General features: G+C 45.9%; 1 protein-coding gene across 5 annotated transcripts in view; it reads right to left on the bottom strand.

The window, feature by feature from the left end:
• Positions 1-19,189, bottom strand: part of OS9 (OS9 endoplasmic reticulum lectin) — a 108,665-nt gene that overhangs the window by 49,758 nt on the left and 39,718 nt on the right. For all 5 annotated transcript variants that reach the window (XM_077297776.1, XM_077297772.1, XM_077297775.1 and 2 more), the window contains exon 10: positions 10,765-10,853. In XM_077297776.1, coding sequence (XP_077153891.1) covers positions 10,765-10,853 — 89 coding nt within the window. The remainder of the gene's footprint in view (positions 1-10,764; positions 10,854-19,189) is intronic.

Genomic DNA, 19,189 nt, shown 5'->3' with positions numbered 1-19,189 from the left:
ATATCCCTTCTTTACTCACACATCAACTCTCCAACTCACAGGCGGTGCCTGGGCTACACCGCTCGCTGGGAGTCTGATATTGGTTCAACCCTGACGGACTCGGAATGGATCCAGATTTGGTCTTCCTCCACTGGAGGCTTGCTTAACACCCTCATGCTAGAGACCAATTACAAAGTACTTACAAGATGGTACTTGACCCCAGCTAGAGTGGCGAAGGCAGTCGCTAATTACTCTCCAAACTGTTTTCGGGAATGTAACTCTATAGGAGATATGCTTCATATTTGGTGGCTATGCCCAACGGCTCGAAGGTTTTTGACCAGGGTATACTACTTGATTCTCTCAATAACAAATATCAACCTTAGGAAAAACCCCTGGGAAGCCCTACTAAACAAGCGTATCCCCAATATTTCTAAATATTCCCGAGCCCTTATCACGTTTATTTTCTTAGCAGCCAAACAAACTATAGCCTCGGCTTGGAAAAAACCTGGCTTGGATTTGTCGGGAGTTAAATCTCGTCTATCATGGTACATGGTAAACGAAAAATTATCAGCTATACTCACTGACAAAGTAGAGAGATTCGAACTTAGGGTACTTTCACACTAGCGTTTTTTGAAATCCGTCGCAATGCGTCGTTTTGCCGAAAAAACGCATCCTGCAAAAGTGTTTGCAGGATGCGTTTTTTCCCCATAGCCTAATATTAGACGACGCATTGCGACGGATTTACACACGTCGCACCCGTCGCGCCGGAACTCCGCCCCCACCTCCCAATGGGGCAGCGGATGCGCTGGAAAAATGCATCCGCTGCCCCCGTTGTGCGGCGGAGACCACGCTAGCGTCGGGAACGTCGGCCCGACGCACAGCGACGGGCCGAGCCCGACGCTAGTGTGAAAGAAGCCTTACTTGGCTCCCCTGGGCAGAATACGCCAGCCACACCCCTTTCGCTATTCCGGTATCTCGACTATCTAACCGTATTCTTCAGGCTTCTGATTAAAATTACCCAAATGGGTATGGATTTATTATAACCTCTTCTCGGGTCCCCCTTCCCTTCCCCCTCCCCTAACCCTTGTCCCCCCTTTTGTGTGTGTTTTTGTCGTTGTTACACTCGTCCTTTGATATGACTTGTCTTAAGTTTATTGCCAGTTACCAGAACATAAATGAAGGACTGTTACCCCCTTGTTATGACGCAATGTACTATATGATAATACTAAAGTTTCTTCTTTTCTTGTATCATATATGCAAACTTCAATAAAAATGTATTGTTTAAAAAAAAAAATAACAGTGCAACAAGCGATTCCTCTGTATCCTGACATTGTCAGAGATGTTGCCCGAGTGGTTACTGCTTTGCCACCAACCCAAGTTAGTGTAGAGAGGTTGTTCTCTGCTCTCAAAATAATTAGATCAGATTTGAGGGCATCCATGAAGGAGGATCTGACACAGGCAATACTTTTTCTGAGGACAAATTTATAGATTTCTTCTTATTAACTGCATAACAGTGTTTATTGCATATTTACTTACAAGAGTTTAGAAAAGTTTATAAAAGTTATTTGCTATATTCTAATTGTATTCTAATAAATATAGTTTTTGCTCTAAGTGGTCTGATTACTTATATGATGGTGAGAAACTGAATAAGCACAATGTTAATTTTTTACAACAGTAAATTTATTGTTATGAATTGGCCATTTATGAAGGAGTCGGAGCCGGAGTCGGAACCTGATAAAATCCAGTAGTCGGAGTCGCAACTGTGGCTTACCGACTCCACAGCCCTGTATATTACACCAGTCTCATCATGCTCACCCTGCCAGACTCGTGGTACAATCCTGCATCTTCTTGTACCCAATCTGCCCATTCTCCTAGCCCCTCATGCCAAGCTGCCAAAATAGAAGGATGTTGTGGCGCCAACATGTAACCTCGCCTCAAACACGGTAAGGACAAGGTCACATGTTGCGTTTTTTTCTGCAGTAGAATATGTTGCAAACTTCACCTGTTCGTGCAGACTTCGCTGCAGACTTGAGTCAAAGTCCATGAAGAAATTTTCTGCGAAGTGTAGATTTGTTGAAATCTCATTTTCTTAGTCGGTACGGTCACTCACACGCAAATATACACAAAATAAGCCATGACTTCCACCGATGTATCCACACGAGTTTAGCAGTGAGAATAGCCTAGAGAAGGAGCGGGCGAGCCGTACATATCGCCCAATGAATTGCAAATGCGAAATTTGTGCCTACATGCTGCTGATCTCAGCCCCTTCCCTCTTGTCAAATTTATGCTGCAGATATAATTCCCAGCATGTGCACGATATTTCTTCAAGGGAATCGATCAGCAGGTTTTTGCTACCTCATCTGAAAGCAGCATGATGTAGGCAGAGACCCTGAATCCAACGATGTATCACTAAAGGCCCCGTCTCACATAGCGAGATCGCTAGCGATATCGCTGCTGAGTCACAAGTTTTGTGACGCAACAGCGACCTCAGTAGCGATCTCGCTATGTGTGACACGTACCAGCGATCAGGCCCCTGCTGTGAGATCGCTGGTCGTGTCGGAATGGCCTGGACCTTTTTTTGGTCGTTGAGGTCCCGCTGACATCGCTGAATCGGTGTGTATGACACCGATCCAGCGATGTCTTCACTGGTAACCAGGGTAAACATCGGGTTACTAAGCGCAGGGCCGCGCTTAGTAACCCGATGTTTACCCTGGTTACCAGCGTAAATGTAAAAAAAAAACAAACACTACATACTCACCATCTGATGTCCTTCAGGTCCCTTGCCGTCCGCTTCCTGCTCTGACTGTCTGCCGGCCGTACAGTGAGAGCACAGCACAGCAGTGACGTCACCGCTGCGCTCTGCTCTCACTGTACGGCGGCACTGTCAGAGCAGGAAGCAGACGGCAAGGGACCTGACGGACATCAGATGGTGAGTATGTACTGTTTGTTTTTTTTGGTAACCAGGGTAAACATCGGGTTACTAAGCGCGGCCCTGCGCTTAGTAACCCGATGTTTACCCTGGTTACCCGGGTGCTGCAGGGGGACTTCAGCATCGTTGAAGACAGTTTCAACGATGCCGAAGTCGTTCCCCTGATCGTTGGTCGCTGGAGAGAGCTGTGTGTGTGACAGCTCCCCAGCGACCACACAGCGACTTACCAACGATCACGGCCAGGTCGTATCGCTGGTCGTGATCGTTGGTAAATCGCTATGTGAGACGGGGCCTTTAGATTAGTGGGAGCAGCTGTTCTAACAGCGTTTTTAGACTTAGCAATGCAGCAGAGCTGAGAAAGCTGCCCCCACCCACACCAGGGTCTGTATATACAATGGATATAGACAGTGAGCTGCTTATCACAGGAGGGGCGGAGTCAGACTTGAACTCACATGCTGCTGTATCCAGTAATAAGCTCCTGATGCCAAAACAATCATTGCAAATAAACAACAGCACGGACCCCTACAGAATGCCATCTTCAGATTAGGTAGCAAAAACCTGCTGACAGGTTCCCTTAAATGTGATGGGACCAAAAAATGCAGTGTTTTTTCTGCCGTGTGGGAACATAACACAAAGGTTTACACTGGCAATTAGTTAAGGATAATCAAGCACACACACACACACACACACACACACACACACACACACGGCCTTTTGCATGACCACGGCCCGAGGACGTATGTCTGCTAGATACACTTGTGCAGGTTCCTCTACAATAGGACATTTGCTCTGTGCAATCTAAATCTATGAAGGGATTTCTAGGTATACAACAACCCAATGGCCCTAAAAAAGAGTGCAGGCTGGGAACTTAACCCCTTAATGACCTGGCCAAATTTTTAAAATCTGACCAGTGTCAATTTATGTAGCAATAACTCTTGAGGGCTTCAACATATCCCATTTATTTAGTTTTTTTTACTTTATGATAACGGTAAATTAAGGTTGATATGTTGTGTTTAGTTTTTAAAAACATCATACAAAAATGGCAAAAAAAAAATTGCAATTTTCAAACTGAGTGATTATCCCTTTAATCCATATACCGTATATACTAGAGTATAAGCCGAGATTTTCAGCCCATTATTTTAGGATGAAAGTGCCCCTTTCGGCTTATACTCGAGTCATTGTCCCAGGGTAGGGCGCCGGGGGAGGGGGAGCGGCTGCTGTGACATACTCACCTGCTCCTGACGCAGTCCCTGGCAGCTTCCCTGATGGTCTTCTCCGGGCGCTGACAGCTTCTTACATCGTTGAGCAGTCACTGGTACCGCTCATTACAGTAATGAATATGGACGTGACTCCACTCCCATAGGGGTGGAGCCGCATATTCATTACTGTAATGAGCGGTACCAGTGACCGCTCAAAGCTGGAAGAGCTGCCGCGCCCGAAGAGTCCATCAGAGAAGCTGCCAGGGAACGCGTCAGGAGCAGGTGAGTATAATGGGGAGGGGGAGCATAATTGCGCTATATTCACCTGTCCTCGCTCCACCGCCGGGCTCTGTCTTCCGCGTCATCTGCCTGTGACGTTCAGATCAGAGGGCGCGATGACGTGGTTAGTGCGTGCCCTCTGCCTGAGCGTCAGTGCGGAGGACGGGGAAGACACAGCGGCGCCTGGTGGTGGAATGGGGAAAGGTGACTATAGCAAGTGCAGGGGGCCTGAGCGACAAGAGGTGAGCATGTCATTTTTTTTAATCGCAGCAACAGCATATGGGGCATAATAGTCTATGGAGCATCTTATGGGGCCATAATCAACATTTGTGCAGCATTATATGGGGCATATTTTAATATGGAGCATCTTATAGGGCCCATCATAAACTTTATGGAGCATTATATGGGGCATATTTTGTATGGAGCATCTTATGGGGCCATTATGAACTGTATGGAGCATTATATGGGGCTCCTAATTCAATATGGATATTCAAAAACACAACCTACTGATGTCTCAATTTTATTGGTATCTATTTTTATTTTTGACATTTACCGGTAGCTGCTGCATTTTCCACTCTAGGCTTATACTAGAGTCATTAAGATTTCCCATTTTTTTGTGGCAAAATTAGGGGTCTTGGCTTATACTCGGGTATATACAGTAGTTATATCAGACTAAAACATTAATAAATAACATTTCCCTCATCTCTGCTTTACATCAGCACCATTTGTAAAATGAGGTTTTATTTTGATGACATTTAAAAGGGTTTAAAATTGAAGCAGTAATTCTTCATTTTTAAGGAAATTCACAAAACGTATTGTTTTAGGGACCAATTCAGTCTTGAAATGGCTTTGGGGGTCTTCTATATTGGACTCCCTCAAAAGAGGTAGTTTTAAAATCAGCGCCCCTCAACGTGTTCAAAATTGCTTGCAGGTCGTTTATTAACCCTTCAGATGCTATTCAGAAATTTATGCAAAGTGAATATATTATATATATATATATATATATATATATATATATATATATATATATATATATATATATATATATATATATATATATATATATATATACACACACACACACACATATACACACACAGTTAGGTCTATATATATTTGGACAGAGACAACATTTTTCTAATTTTGGTTACAGACATTACCACAATGAATTTTAAACAAAACAACTCAGATGCAGTTGAAGTTCAGACTTTCAGCTTTCATTTGAGGGTATCCACATTAAAACTGGATGAAGGGTTTAGGAGTTTCAGCTCCTTAACATGTGCCACCCTGTTTTTAAAGGGACCAAAAGTAATTGGACAGATTCAATAATTGTAAATAAAATGTTCATTTCTAGTACTTGGTTGAAAACCCTTTGTTGGCAATGACTGCCTGAAGTCTTGAACTCATGGACATCACCAGACGCTGTGTTTCCTCCTTTTTGATGCTCTGCCAGGCCTTCACTGCGGTGGTTTTCAGTTGCTGTTTGTTTGTGGGCCTTTCTGTCTGAAGTTTAGTCTTTAACAAGTGAAATGCATGCTCAGTTGGGTTGAGATCAGGTGACTGACTTGGCCATTCAAGAATATTCCACTTCTTTGCTTTAATAAACTCCTGGGTTGCTTTGGCTTTATGTTTTGGGTCATTGTCCATCTGTAGTATGAAACGACGACCAATAAGTTTGGCTGCATTTGGCTGGATCTGAGCACACAGTATGGCTCTGAATACCTCAGAATTCATTTGGCTGCTTCTGTCCTGTGTCACATCATCAATAAACACTAGTGACCCAGTGCCACTGGCAGCCATGCATGCCCAAGCCATCACACTGCCTCCGCCGTGTTTTACAGATGATGTGGTATGCTTTGGATCATGAGCTGTGCCACGCCTTCGCCATACTTTTCTCTTTCCATCATTCTGGTAGAGGTTGATCTTGGTTTCATCTGTCCAAAGAATGTTCTTCCAGAACTGTGCTGGCTTTTTAGATGTTCTTTTAGCAAAGTCCAGTCTAGCCTTTTTCTTCTTGATGCTTATGAGTGGCTTGCACCGTGCAGTGAACCCTCTGTATTTACTTTCATGCAGTCTTCTCTTTATGGTAGATTTAGATATTGATGTGCCGACCTCCTGGAGAGTGTTGTTCACTTGGTTGGCTGTTGTGAAGGGGTTTCTCTTCACCATGGAGATTATTCTGCGATCATCCACCACTGTTGTCTTCCGTGGGCGTCCAGGTCTTTTTGCATTGATGAGTTCACCAGTGCTTTCTTTCTTTCTCAGGTTGTACCAAACTATAGATTTTGCCACTCCTAATATTGTAGCAATTTCCCGGATGTTTTTTCTGTTTTCGCAGCTTAAGGATGGCTTGTTTCACTTGCATGGAGAGCTCCTTTGACCGCATGTTTACTTCACAGCAAAACCTTCCAAATGCAAGCACCACACCTCAAATCAACTCCAGGTCTTTTATCTGCTTAATTGAGAATGACACAATGAAGGGATTGCCCACACCTGTCCATGAAATAGCCTTGGAGTCAATTGTCCAATTACTTTTGGTCCCTTTAAAAACAGGGTGGCACATATTAAGGAGTTGAAACTCCTAAACCCTTCATCCAATTTTAATGTGGATACCCTCAAATGAAAGCTGAAAGTCTGAACTTCAACTGCATCTGAATTGTTTTGTTTAAAATTCATTGTGTTAATGTCTATAACCAAAAATAGAAAAATGTTGCCTCTGTCCAAATATATATGGACCTAACTGTATATATAACACAGTGGTGTTCAAAAGTCCTGCATAGGCATAGGATAAATTGAATTTTCAAGTTTTAAACGTTTTCTGTTGAATATCTTCGATGCTAATATCACATATTATATATGGTTTTGTTCAGAATACACTTTTGCATTCTCTCCCTGAAATATTTTTAGCTTTTGAAGCAGTTTTGCCTGAAATTATTGCAAAAATATGGGAATTGAAAGCACAACTAAATATTGTACAGCTTCAGATCCAAAATTAGCCAATCACAGATGAGGTTCTTGTGACCAACCATAACCTGGATATGGCAGCCAATCACATTGCATTACATTGCATCATATCTGCTGCTTTGTTTGTTTGTTTTATCTGTTGGTCTAGCTAGTGAATCATACTGTAGAGTTTTATGATGGGAGCCTTCAGATTTTTGTCAGTGGAGGATCGTGGGCATTTAAATATTTAAAATGGAGGAAGGAGGAGTGGGAAAAAGTGCTATTTAGTGATGAAAGCACTTTTTGCATTTTAGGAAATGATGGCAAATCTTATGTGAGAAGGTTCCCACATGAAGAATACAAGCCAGAGTGTTTGAGCTTCTCTGTGAAACATCCGATGAAAGCAATGGTCTGGGGCTGTATGGCAGCCAATGGTGTTGGAAGGCTTCATATTGTGGAGGGTATGGTTAATGCAAAAAAATGCATAGACATCCTTAACCCCTTCAAGTCGCGGCCCTTTTTCGTTTTTGTGTTTTCGTTTTTCGCTCCCCTCCTTCCCAGAGCCATAACTTTTTTATTTTTTGCGTGCCGAGCTGGCGTTTTTAATGATACCATTTCGGCGCAGATACGTTCTTTTGATCGCCCGTTATTGCATTTTAACGCAATGTCGCGGCGACCAAAAAAACGTAATTCTGGCGTTTCAGATTTTTTTCTCGCTACGCTGTTTAGCAATCAGGTTAATGCTTTTTTTTAATTGATAGATCGGGCGATTCTGAACGCGGCGATACCAAATATGTGTAGGTTTGTTTGTTTTTTTATTGTTTTATTTAGGATGGGGCGAAAGGGGGGTGATTTAAACTTTTATATTTTTAATATTTTTTTCACATTTTTAAAAACTTTTTTTTTTCACTTTTGCCATGCTTCAATAGCCTCCATGGGAGGCTAGAAGCAGGCACAGCCCGATCGGCTCTGCTACATAACAGCGATCATCAGATCGCTGTTATGTAGCTGAAATGCAGGTGTGCTGTGAGCGCCGACCACAGGGGGGCGCTCACAGCAGGCCGGCATCAGTAACCATAGAGGTCTCAAGGACCTCTATGGTTACCTTCCTGATGCATCGCCGACCCCCGATCATGTGACGGGGGTCGGCGATGACGTCATTTCCGGCCGCCCGGCCGGATGCGGTAGTTAAATGCCGCTGTCTGCATTTGACAGCGGCATTTAACAGGTTAATAGCGGCGGGTGAATAGCGATTTCACCCGCCGCTATTGCGCGCACATGTCAGCTGTACAAAACAGCTGACATGTCGCGACTTTGATGTGCGCTCACCGCCGGAGCGCACATCAAAGCAGGGGACCCGACATGCGCAGTACAAGTACGGCGCATGTCGCGAAAGGGTTAATAAAAAAATGCTGCCTTCTGCTCAACACCTGTTTTCAGGGGATTATATCTTTCAGGATAATAATGCTCCTTGTCACAGAGCTAAGACAGTAACGGAATGGAAAAGAAAGAACAAGGTGGCTACTATTGACTGGCCAGCTCAGTCCCCGGACCTCAATCCAATAAAAAATTTGTGGCACAAGGTATCATTAGAGATATCTAGAAAACAGCCAAGGACCAAGAGTGAGTTGATTGAGGCTCTGATACAGGCCTGGAACCACATCATCACTCGTGAACATCTGCAGAAGCTTGTTCACTCAATGCCACAGAGATGCAAGCTGGTGCTCAAGAGCAAAGGCTGGCCAATAAAGTATTAGAAGCTAAAGATGCACTAAAAAAGCCCTTTTCAGGACTCTGAATTAAATAAAAAATAATAAATCTTAAAAAGTAAAATTTAAGTCTGTGTGAACGTGCATTGGAAGTTAATGAACTTAGAAACCTGTTCACCATTCTACACACTGTACTGGTGTAGGTATGGTTATGCTGTAAAAAAAAATTATCAAAAATGCGCATACCATAACAATTTATACACTTGGGACATTCAAAAATGAGTATGGCATACAATGAGGGATTACAAAAACATATATGTTCCACCAGTTTCACTGTAGAGATGCAGACGTATGAAACATAGTTTTCTTCATTCCTATGCAGGACTTTTGAACACCATTGCATATGTATATATATATATATATATATACACATACATATATATATATATATATATATATATATATATATATATATATATATATATATATATATATATACACACACACACACTCACTGGCCACTTTATTAGGTACACCATGCTAGTAACGGGTTGGACCCCTTTTGCCTTCAGAACTGCCTCACTTCTTCGTGGCATAGATTCAACAAGGTGCTGGAAGCATTCCTCAGAGATTTTGGTCCATATTGACATGATCGCATCACACAGTTGCCGCAGATTTGTCGGCTGCACATCCCTGATGCGAATCTCCCGTTCCACCACATCCCAAAGATTTCATGTTGTTTACGCCAAATTCTGACCCTACCATCCGAATGTCGCAGCAGAAATCGAGACTCATCAGACCAAGCAACGTTTTTCCAATCTTCTACTGTCCAATTTCGATGAGCTTGTACAAATTGTAGCCTCAGTTTCCTGTTCTTAGCTGAAAGGAGTGGTACCCGGTGTGGTCTTCTGCTGCTGTAGCCCATCTGCCTCAAAGTTCGACGCACTGTGCGTTCAGAGATGCTCTTAGGCCTACCTTGGTTGTAACGGGTGGCGATTTGAGTCACTGTTGCCTTTCTATCAGCTCGAACCAGTCTGCCCATTCTCCTCTGACCTCTGGCATCAACAAGGCATTTCCGCCCACAGAACTGCCGCTCACTGGATTTTTTTTCTTTTTCGGACCATTCTCTGTAAACCCTAGAGATGGTTGTGCGTGAAAATCCCAGTAGATCAGCAGTTTCTGAAATACTCAGACCAGCCCTTCTGGCACCAACAACCATGCCACGTTCAAAGGCACTCAAATCACCTTTCTTCCCCATACTGATGCTCGGTTTGAACTGCAGGAGATTGTCTTGACCATGTCTACATGCCTAAATGCACTGAGTTGCCGCCATGTGATTGGCTGATTAGAAATTAAGTGTTAACAAGAAGTTGGACAGGTGTACCTAGTAAAGTGGCCAGTGAGTGTATATACACACACACACACACAGTTATAGCATAAGGACAACATATCCCACTGAATGCTTCATAGAAGGAACACATGGCAGCTGCCATCGGAGACGTACACCAGGAGAACTATGCGGCATACAGCTTACCACATCTTATGTGAGCGAGGCCTATGCCATTGCTAGATACAGTGTCTTGTTCCCTCTCCCCTCTTAAAACACTCACGCTCAGACATTAGCCATCTCATGTGTATGGATACCTACAGAAAACACAGTCTCAGCACATCACGATGGCAGCTACAACCAATCTGTTAAAGCTGTATCAAGTATGGCGTCCTATACCTTTTTATGAGTTTTCTTTAGATCTGCTATAAACTTTACGAGGTCTTCTGGGTTCTTGATTATTCTAAAGCGGGGCGTCTTGGAAGAACCTAAGGCACAAAACTGATGAGTGAATTATGGTAGATCACACACTGGTCTCTACCATGAAGCCCAGCAATAATGACACAATAGACACCAAAAATATGGTACCCACTGGATAATTTCTTACATGTCTGTCTGCTCAGGGTGAAGTTGCAGATCCTTCAGTGCTGGCCATATGACCACTAAACTACATTTCCCACAACCCCCTGCTCTAGGATCTGCTTGTGGCCACCTGGGCAGTGCTGATTGGAGGATATATGGTGCAGTGCATAGTTTCTAATAATATAACAATAAATGTAATTCTTGGCTGTCCCCACCAACCTATGTAATGGTTTCCAGTCCTCCATCCTCCAGTTTTCTTTGCGTCGAGAAGGTGCAGTGAGGATGGTGCAATCACTGCACAGAAAGGGGACGCCCATTACAGAAGAATAGAAGGTATCTACTGAGCATGTGTCATCAAACACTACAGAACGTATCCATGGGCAACCAGGTAGGCAAAAGATTTTGACATGTGGGTTTTTAGAGGCCATATCCATAGCAGTGAGTATTTTTTGCACATTGAGTAAACCTTTAAAAGGGGTGCCCTAAGAATGAGATAAAATGGTGTCCCCATTATAATTCAGACTGCAGCCCGACCTAGTCACGTGTCAGTATGGGCTGCAGACTGAAGACATACAGGTCCAGAAACCTGCGTCTCAACTGACCAGAAATATATCACACACACTGCAGCCAGAATTGCCCGGGAGCACAGCTGTGATATGTGAAGAAATACACTGCTCAAAAAAATAAAGGGAACACTAAAATCCCACATCCTAGATATCACTGAATGAAATATTCCAGTTGTAAGTCTTTATTCATTACATAGTGGAATGTGTTGAGAACAATAAAACCTAGAAATGATCAACGTAAAACACAACTAATATCCCACGGAGGTCTGGAGTTGAAATGATGCTCAAAATTAAAGTGGAAAATGAAGTTACAGGCTGATCCAACTTCAGTGGAAATGACTGAAGACAAGGAAATGATGCTCAGTAGTGTGTGTGGCCTCCACATGCCTGTATGACCTCCCTATAATGCCTGGGCATGCTCCTGATGAGGCGGCGGATGGTCTTCTGAGGGATCTCCTCCCAGACTTGGACTAAAGTATCCACCAACTCCTGGACAGTCTGTGGTGCAACGTCATGTTGGTGGATGTGAGAGACATGACGTCCCAGATGTGTTCAATTGGATTCAGGTCTGGGGAACAAGCGGGCCAGTCCATAGCTTCAATGCCTTCATCTTGCAGGAACTGCTGACACACTCCAGCCACATGAGGTCTGGCATTGTCCTGCATTAGGAGAAACCCAGGGCCAACCGCTCCAGCATATGGTGTCACAAGGGGTCTGAGGATCTCATCTCGGTACCTAATGGCAGTCAGGCTACCTCTGGCGAGCACATGGAGGGCTGTGTGGCTCTGCAAAGAAATGCCACCCCGCACCATTACTGACCCACTGCCAAACCGGGCATGCTGAAGGATGTTGCAGCCAGCAGATCGCTCTCCATGGTGTCTCCAGACTATCAGGTCTGTCACATGTGCTCAGTGTGAACCTGCTTTCATCTGTGAAGAGCACAGGGTGCCAGTGGTGAATTTGCCAATCCTGGTGTTCTGTGGAAAATTCCAATCGTCCTGCACGGTGTTGGGCTGTGAGCACAACCCTCATCTGTGGACGCCGGGCACGCAGATCATCCTCATGGAGTTGGTTTCTAACAGTTTTGCAGACACATGCACATTTGTGGCCTGCTGGAGATCATTTTGCAGGGCTCTGGCAGTGCTCCTCCTTGCACAAAGGCTGAGGTAGCAGTCCTGCAGCTGGGTTGTTGCCCTCCTACAGCCCCCTCCATGTCTCCTGGCGTCCTGGCCTGTCTCCTGGTAGCACCTCCAGCCTCTGGACACTACGCTGATCGACACAGCAAACCTTCTTGCCACAGCTCACCTTGATGTGCCATCCTGGATTAGCTGCACTACCTGAGCCGTTGTAGAGTCCATCTCATGCTACCACAAGTGTGAAAGCACAACTAACATTCAAAAGTGACCAAAACATCAGCCAGAAAGCATCGGTACTTAGATGTGGTCTGTGGTCCCCACCTGCAGAACCACTCCTTTATTGAGAGTGTCTTGATAATTGCCAATAATTTCCATTTGTTGTCTATTCCATTTGCACAACAGCATGTGAAATTGATTGTCAAACAGTGTTGCTTCCTAAGTGGACAGTTTGATTTCACAGAAGTTTGATTTGCTTAGAGTTACTGTATATTCTGTTGTTTAAGTGCTCCCTTTATTTTTTGAGCAGTGTATATCTCTTCCTCACAGAGCACAAAGAGGTTTATTTGTTTAACAGTTGGGCGCAGTCAGTCTCTGTGCACTAATATAAAAGCTGTCTGGAGGATGGAGCTGGAGATCTCCTCACCAAACACAACGTGCGTTAACCTTTTCGTGCCACATTGTACTTTATGATAGCGGTAAAATTTGGGCGATATGACTTGAGCTTATTTGTGGGGAAAAAAAATGGAAATCTTGTGAAAATTTTGAAAATTTCTGTTTTCAAACTTTGTTTTTATGCTCTTAAACTACAGAGATGTGGCATAAAAATAGTTATTAACATTTCCCCCCATGTCTAATTTACATCATCACAATTTTCGAAAAATACAATTTTTTCTCTTAGTAAGTTAGAAGAGTTAAAAGTTGACCAGCAATTTCTCATTTTTGCAACAAAATTTAGAAAACTTTTTTTTAGGAACCACATCACATTTCAAGTGACTAAAAGCTGCATTCCTCAAAACCACATACAGGAAGTGTATTAACCCTTTAAGTGCTTCACAGGAACTGAAGCAATGTAGAAAGAAAAAAAATGAAAGTTTTACTTTTTCCCACAAAAATGTTACTTTAGCCCCAAATTTTGCATTTTCATATGATAGCAACAAAAAAAAAAAAAAAGGAACCCCAAATTTTGTTGTGCAATTTCTCCTGAGTACATCGATACTCTGTATGTGGTGGGAAAACTACCGTTTGGGTGCACGGCAGGGCATTTTTGAAACTGGACCCCTCAAGGAATTAATCTAGATGTGTGGTCAGAACAAGGGCTTCACAGAATTTTATAATGTTGAGCTGTGAAAATTAAAACACATTTTTCCCCCAAAAATGCTATTTTAGTCCCAATATTTTTTTTTTCACAAGGTTAGCAAGAAAAAAAATGCACCCCAAAATTTGTTGTGCAATTTCTCCTGAGTACATAGATACCTTCAGATGGGAAGGAGACACTGCTCTCTAAGCTAACAGTATATGCCATAGCTTTTCCCAACAACAGGATTTTTGGTTGCTTACCGTAAAATCTGTTTCTCGGAGCCTTCATCGGGGGACACAAGAACCATGGGTGTATGCTGCTGCCACTAGGAGGCTGACACTATGCAAATAAAAAAGTTAGCTCCTCCTCTGCAGTGTACACCCCACCGACAGGAAGTAGGATATTCAGTTAGTGAGAAAGCAGTAGGAGAAGCAACGTGTAAACGAGAAAGAATAATATAATAACAATAATCTTTATTTATATAGCGCCAACAAATTTAAGCAGCGCTTTACAGTTTAACAGTTTCAAACACTCAAAGAGCGTTCAAAGAACGCAAACATTAACAGTATAACACAATAAACAGAGCTGTTCAACTTGGGAGGGTGCTGTGTCCCCCAATGAAGGCTCCGAGAAACAGATTTTACGGTAAGCAACCAAAAATCCTGTTTTCTCTATCGCCTCTCATTGGGGGACACAGGAACCATGGGATGTCCCAAAGCAGTCCCTGGGGTGGGAACAGCAGAAAAATTACATTCAGGTCGGAGGAATCACCACTGCCGCCTGCAAGATCCTTCCGCCTAGGCTGGCAACTGCCGAAGCGCAGGTATGGAGCTTATAACCTTTGGCAAAAGAGTGAACGGAACACCAGGTTTTCGCCTAAAAAAGTTGTCGGGCGGATGCCCCATGGTGTACCGCCGAGGAGGCACCCACTGCCCGGGGCAGAGTGAGTCTTAATACCAGGAGGAGGCACTCTGTTCTTGACCCGGTGAGCCTCCAGAATGGCAGGTCTGATCCAGAGAACAATCGTAACCTTGGAGGCCGGCAGGCCTCTTGGCGTACCGTATGGAATGACAAAAAGACAGTCCGTCTTCCTAAAGAAGGCGGTCCTAGACAAATAGATCCGTACCGCCCTAACCAGGTCTAGCCTGTTCAGCGAACGCCCCAGAAAATCGATCGGAGCAGGACAAAGGTGGAAAGGATGATCTTATTCAAGTAAAAGGGGGACACCACCCTGGGAAGAAAAGGCGTCGAAGGCCGTAAAACTTCCCTATGCTGGTGAAGAACCAAGAAATGGGGCGACAGGAGAGAGCCACCAACTCCGAGACGCGTGGATATGGCCACCAGAAACGCCACCTTGCAGGACGGACAGAACAGACAGTGAGGCTCATGGGGAGGCTCAAGGGGGGGGGAACTCCACTGAGCCTCCAGAACAAGATTGAGGTCCCAGGGATCCACGGGAGTGTGATACAGGAGAGCCGCATGAGCCACTTGAAGAAAAGTTTTGATTTGAGAACGGGACGGATATAAATTTTCATACCATGATAGCCAGTAGCTAAGGACCTCTGAAAGGGACTTCAGAAAAAGGATGGAAAGGGTTGCTATCTGACCCTTCAGAGAACTAAGGGCAAGGCCAGCATCAAGTCCCGCCTAGAGAAAACGGACAAAATGGAAGGTTTCAACAGCAAAGCTGTTAACTTGAGCCACCAAGAACTCTGCGGCAGATGAAAGATCTCAGCGAACCAGAACCTTCTGGGCCAATCTGGTGCGGTCAGAATGACCGGCACCCCCTCCGCATTGATCTTTAACAGCCTGGGAAGAAAGGGAAGAGATGAGCAGAAAGGGAAGTACAAATTGTGACCCAGGAATGGTCAAAGTATCGGTATCCACAACAAGAGGATCGCAGACTTGGAAACAAACGGTGGAACCTTCCTAAGTAGTCGGGCTGCCAGGAGATCCGTGTCTGGAGTTCCTCATCAAAGGCAAATTTGAAGGAAGACCTCCTGAAGCAGGGACCCTTGTCCTACCGCAAGGCCCTCGTGGCAGAGAAAACACTGCGGCCTAGTTGTTCATGCCGGGGCTATGCACTGTGGATAGTGCTGAAAACCCGTCGCCTCTGCCCAGAGGAGGATCTTGGATACCTCCGCCATTGCCAAGAGACTGATTCCCTCCCTGGCGATTGACATAAGCCACAGCCGAGGCATAGGACGTCTGAATTCTGACTGGCAGACCTCTGAGAAGCCTTTCCCAGTGACTCAGATAGAAGAAAGGCCCCTATCTCAAGGGTATCAATCGGCGGAGAGGACTCTTGCTCCGACCAACGCCCCTTCAATGACGGATGGCGAGAAAACGCACCGCAGCCTGGAAGGCTGGTGACCGTCGTCACCACCTGCCTTGGGAGGACCGGACCTGGGGAATGAGAGGGGATGACAGCTACCAGTGGAGAGGCTATTAGAATCGGACTGAAAGTCGGATCGGAGGATCCAGAGACAGCACAGACGTGTCCCACTGAGGAAGGATGGTCTGCTGAAGTGGTCTCAAGTGGAACAGCGCAAGAGAGAACGCTTACGGAGCTGTCACCATGCATCACAGGACCGTCATAGCTGAACGGAAGGAAGGCAGCCGAGGGCCCTGCATAGAGCGAACTCCGTATGGAGAATTGCCCGCTTCTCGAGAAGAAAAACCTCGAACAACATGCCTAAGAGGACGAGACGCTGACTCGGAACAAGACAAGACTTTGTTCTGTTGGCCAGCCACCAGAAACGGGACAGGGAGTCGAGGATGATGGTCAGAGTCTCCTGGGCCTGAGAGAGGGGCAGAGGCTTGATGAGGATGACTTCAAGGTATGGAATGAGCACTAGGCCCCTGACCCTCAAGGAAAATCAGGACATGGAGCAAGGTATCTTGGATATCCATGGAGCACAGGAAGTCCTGTGGATCCATGGAAGCCAGGACTGAACAGAGGAACTTTATCCTGAAATGCCGCAGGCGGAACCTTCTGTTCACCAACTTCAGAGACAGAATGGGTCGAACTGCGCCGCTCTTCTTCGGCACTACAAGCAGGTTTGAATAGAAACCTGTGAAGCGTACCTGCTGTGGGACGGAAACAATAACCTCCGAACAAAGAAGGAAGGTAATGGACGCAAAGAAACCTAGGATCAGAGGAGGATTTTTAGAGGGCGGGATTCGAAGAAGCGATTCCGGGCCGCGAAGTGAACCCCATCTTGTATCCAGAGGATACCACCTCCCTGATCTAAGCGTCCTCCACCGAAGCCAGCCAAACATCCCTGAAAAAGGCAGGAGATGCCCGCCCAAACTGGAAGAAACATTGGGCCGTTAGCACGAGTTATGCCGAGGAAGATCTGCCAAGTCTAGGCCTGGTGGACCAACCATGGGAGTTGCAGGAACGCTGGGAAGGGGTAGGCTTAAAGGAAGCCTTTTCTCTAGCCAGACGAGATTGCAGTCTGTGTTAGCTAGAGGAATCTTCCGACGCCGCAAAACAGCGAAAGGACAAAGGGAACTCGTGCCTCCTGTGGCGTCATTAATAATTTGTTCCATCATGTAGCCAAAGAGACAGGCCCCCTGGAAGGGGAGGCCGGTAAGGGACTTCTTGAAGACAAGTCCGCCTGCTGTGTGTAGAGCCGAATATTTAGTCGGATGGCCACCATATTGCTGGACGCGTGAGATGCACAAGCCGCGCATCTAGGGAGGCAGATACCAAATATTTCTCTGCATAGGAAATCTGGTCCGTCAGGTCAGCTAGCTCCCCCGGAGGAGCTCCAGCCGGGGTGCTCTTACAAGGCTGTTTGGTCCATCTATCTATAGTCCTTGAGACCCAGGTAGAGGCAATGGCCGAGGCACAAAGTAGAAGCAGCCGTTTCAAAGGCTGATTTATCCAGCGATTCAATAATTGTATCCTTGGAACCCATGCCAAGTTGGTAGACAGTCTGGGAACTGACGAGTCCAGAATTGCCCGCTTCCTGCCGAGGAATCAGTCCAGTTAGCAATGAGCTCAGGGGAGAGGGAATATAGGATGCCGAGACGCTTCCCTGTCTGAAAGCATCTGGTATGGCTCGCATTTCCCCTGGCAAGTACCACCACAAATTCAGTGTGTGGGGCAAAGACCTTGGAAGGTGGTTTGACCGTCTAAACGAAACCGCCTATTCTGCGGGTTCCGTAGAGGTATCCATGATGCTTAGGGTCTGGTTGATCGCAACAATAAGGTTATGTACCTGTAGTGAAACCAAGTCTGAAACTTCCTCTGCAAACATGACCGAGGAAGCCCGTCTCTGTCTCTCTCGAGAGGAGGATCAGGAAGAGGGATCTCACCGGTCCAGACCGGAGGGCAAGATGGAGCGGCAAAGAAAGGTGTCAGACGTCCATGGGGCTGATGGTGGACGTCCTCGTCTCCTCCAACCGACAGGCTCTGGAGGGCGAGTGGGTGGGGAATGGAGCTGGGACCGAACTTCTAAGCACGCTTGTGTGCTAGGATCATGGTCCTGCTGTCGGATCTATGAGGATACGGGGTGCAGTACATGCCGTACTCATAGTCCATAATGTGGGATTACAGGTGTGACAGATCACCCTGTATCCCTCCGAAAAAAAGGAACCTAGAATTTTGCTCTGTATCTCTTGTGGCCTGAGTTGAACAAGGCTGGATGGAGAATCCTGTGACCCACTAGCAACTGCGGTCAGGCACGGACACCAAGGTCAAGACATCCTGGTGAGGTCCGCCCCAGACAGACAGAAGGAAAGCCCACCCAGGGATAGGGGTCTCGGTCTCACCCAGGGTAGGGACTCCTGGACAGGGAGATGCTGCAGCTGACAAGAGGAAGCAGGACAACAGACGACGGGGACGCTCTCCTTATAGGATTAGGCCTGGGAGCAGACCCACTAAATGATGCCCGAAGGTTAGGGGAACAGGAGAGGGGAGTAATACTGTGAGTAGCTCTGCTATGCAGTGTAATAGTAGAGTCCTGTAGACTGCTCCCGGCTGTAGCTGCGACCGGCATCATGGCGCAGGTCCAGGGCACCAGCGATGAGATGGCAACCTAAGGAGGATGCAGGGGACCCCGCCGGAGAAAGCGTGTGCTGGGGAAAAAAGGACCCGGCTACAGTCTGGATGAACCGCAGATGGTGACCGCTGAAAGGGCGCTGGAACGTGCGCCCTGCTGCCATGTGGCGCCAAGCAGCGGCGTAGAAGTCATGGGCCCAGGAGCACCAAGATGGCGCCGGTGGGCGGGGAG

This window comes from Ranitomeya variabilis, chromosome 3, assembly GCF_051348905.1.
Source record: "Ranitomeya variabilis isolate aRanVar5 chromosome 3, aRanVar5.hap1, whole genome shotgun sequence".
NCBI lineage: Eukaryota > Metazoa > Chordata > Amphibia > Anura > Dendrobatidae > Ranitomeya > Ranitomeya variabilis.
Note: the sequence above shows the minus strand (reverse complement) of the source record. Positions and strands in the feature narration are given on the sequence as shown.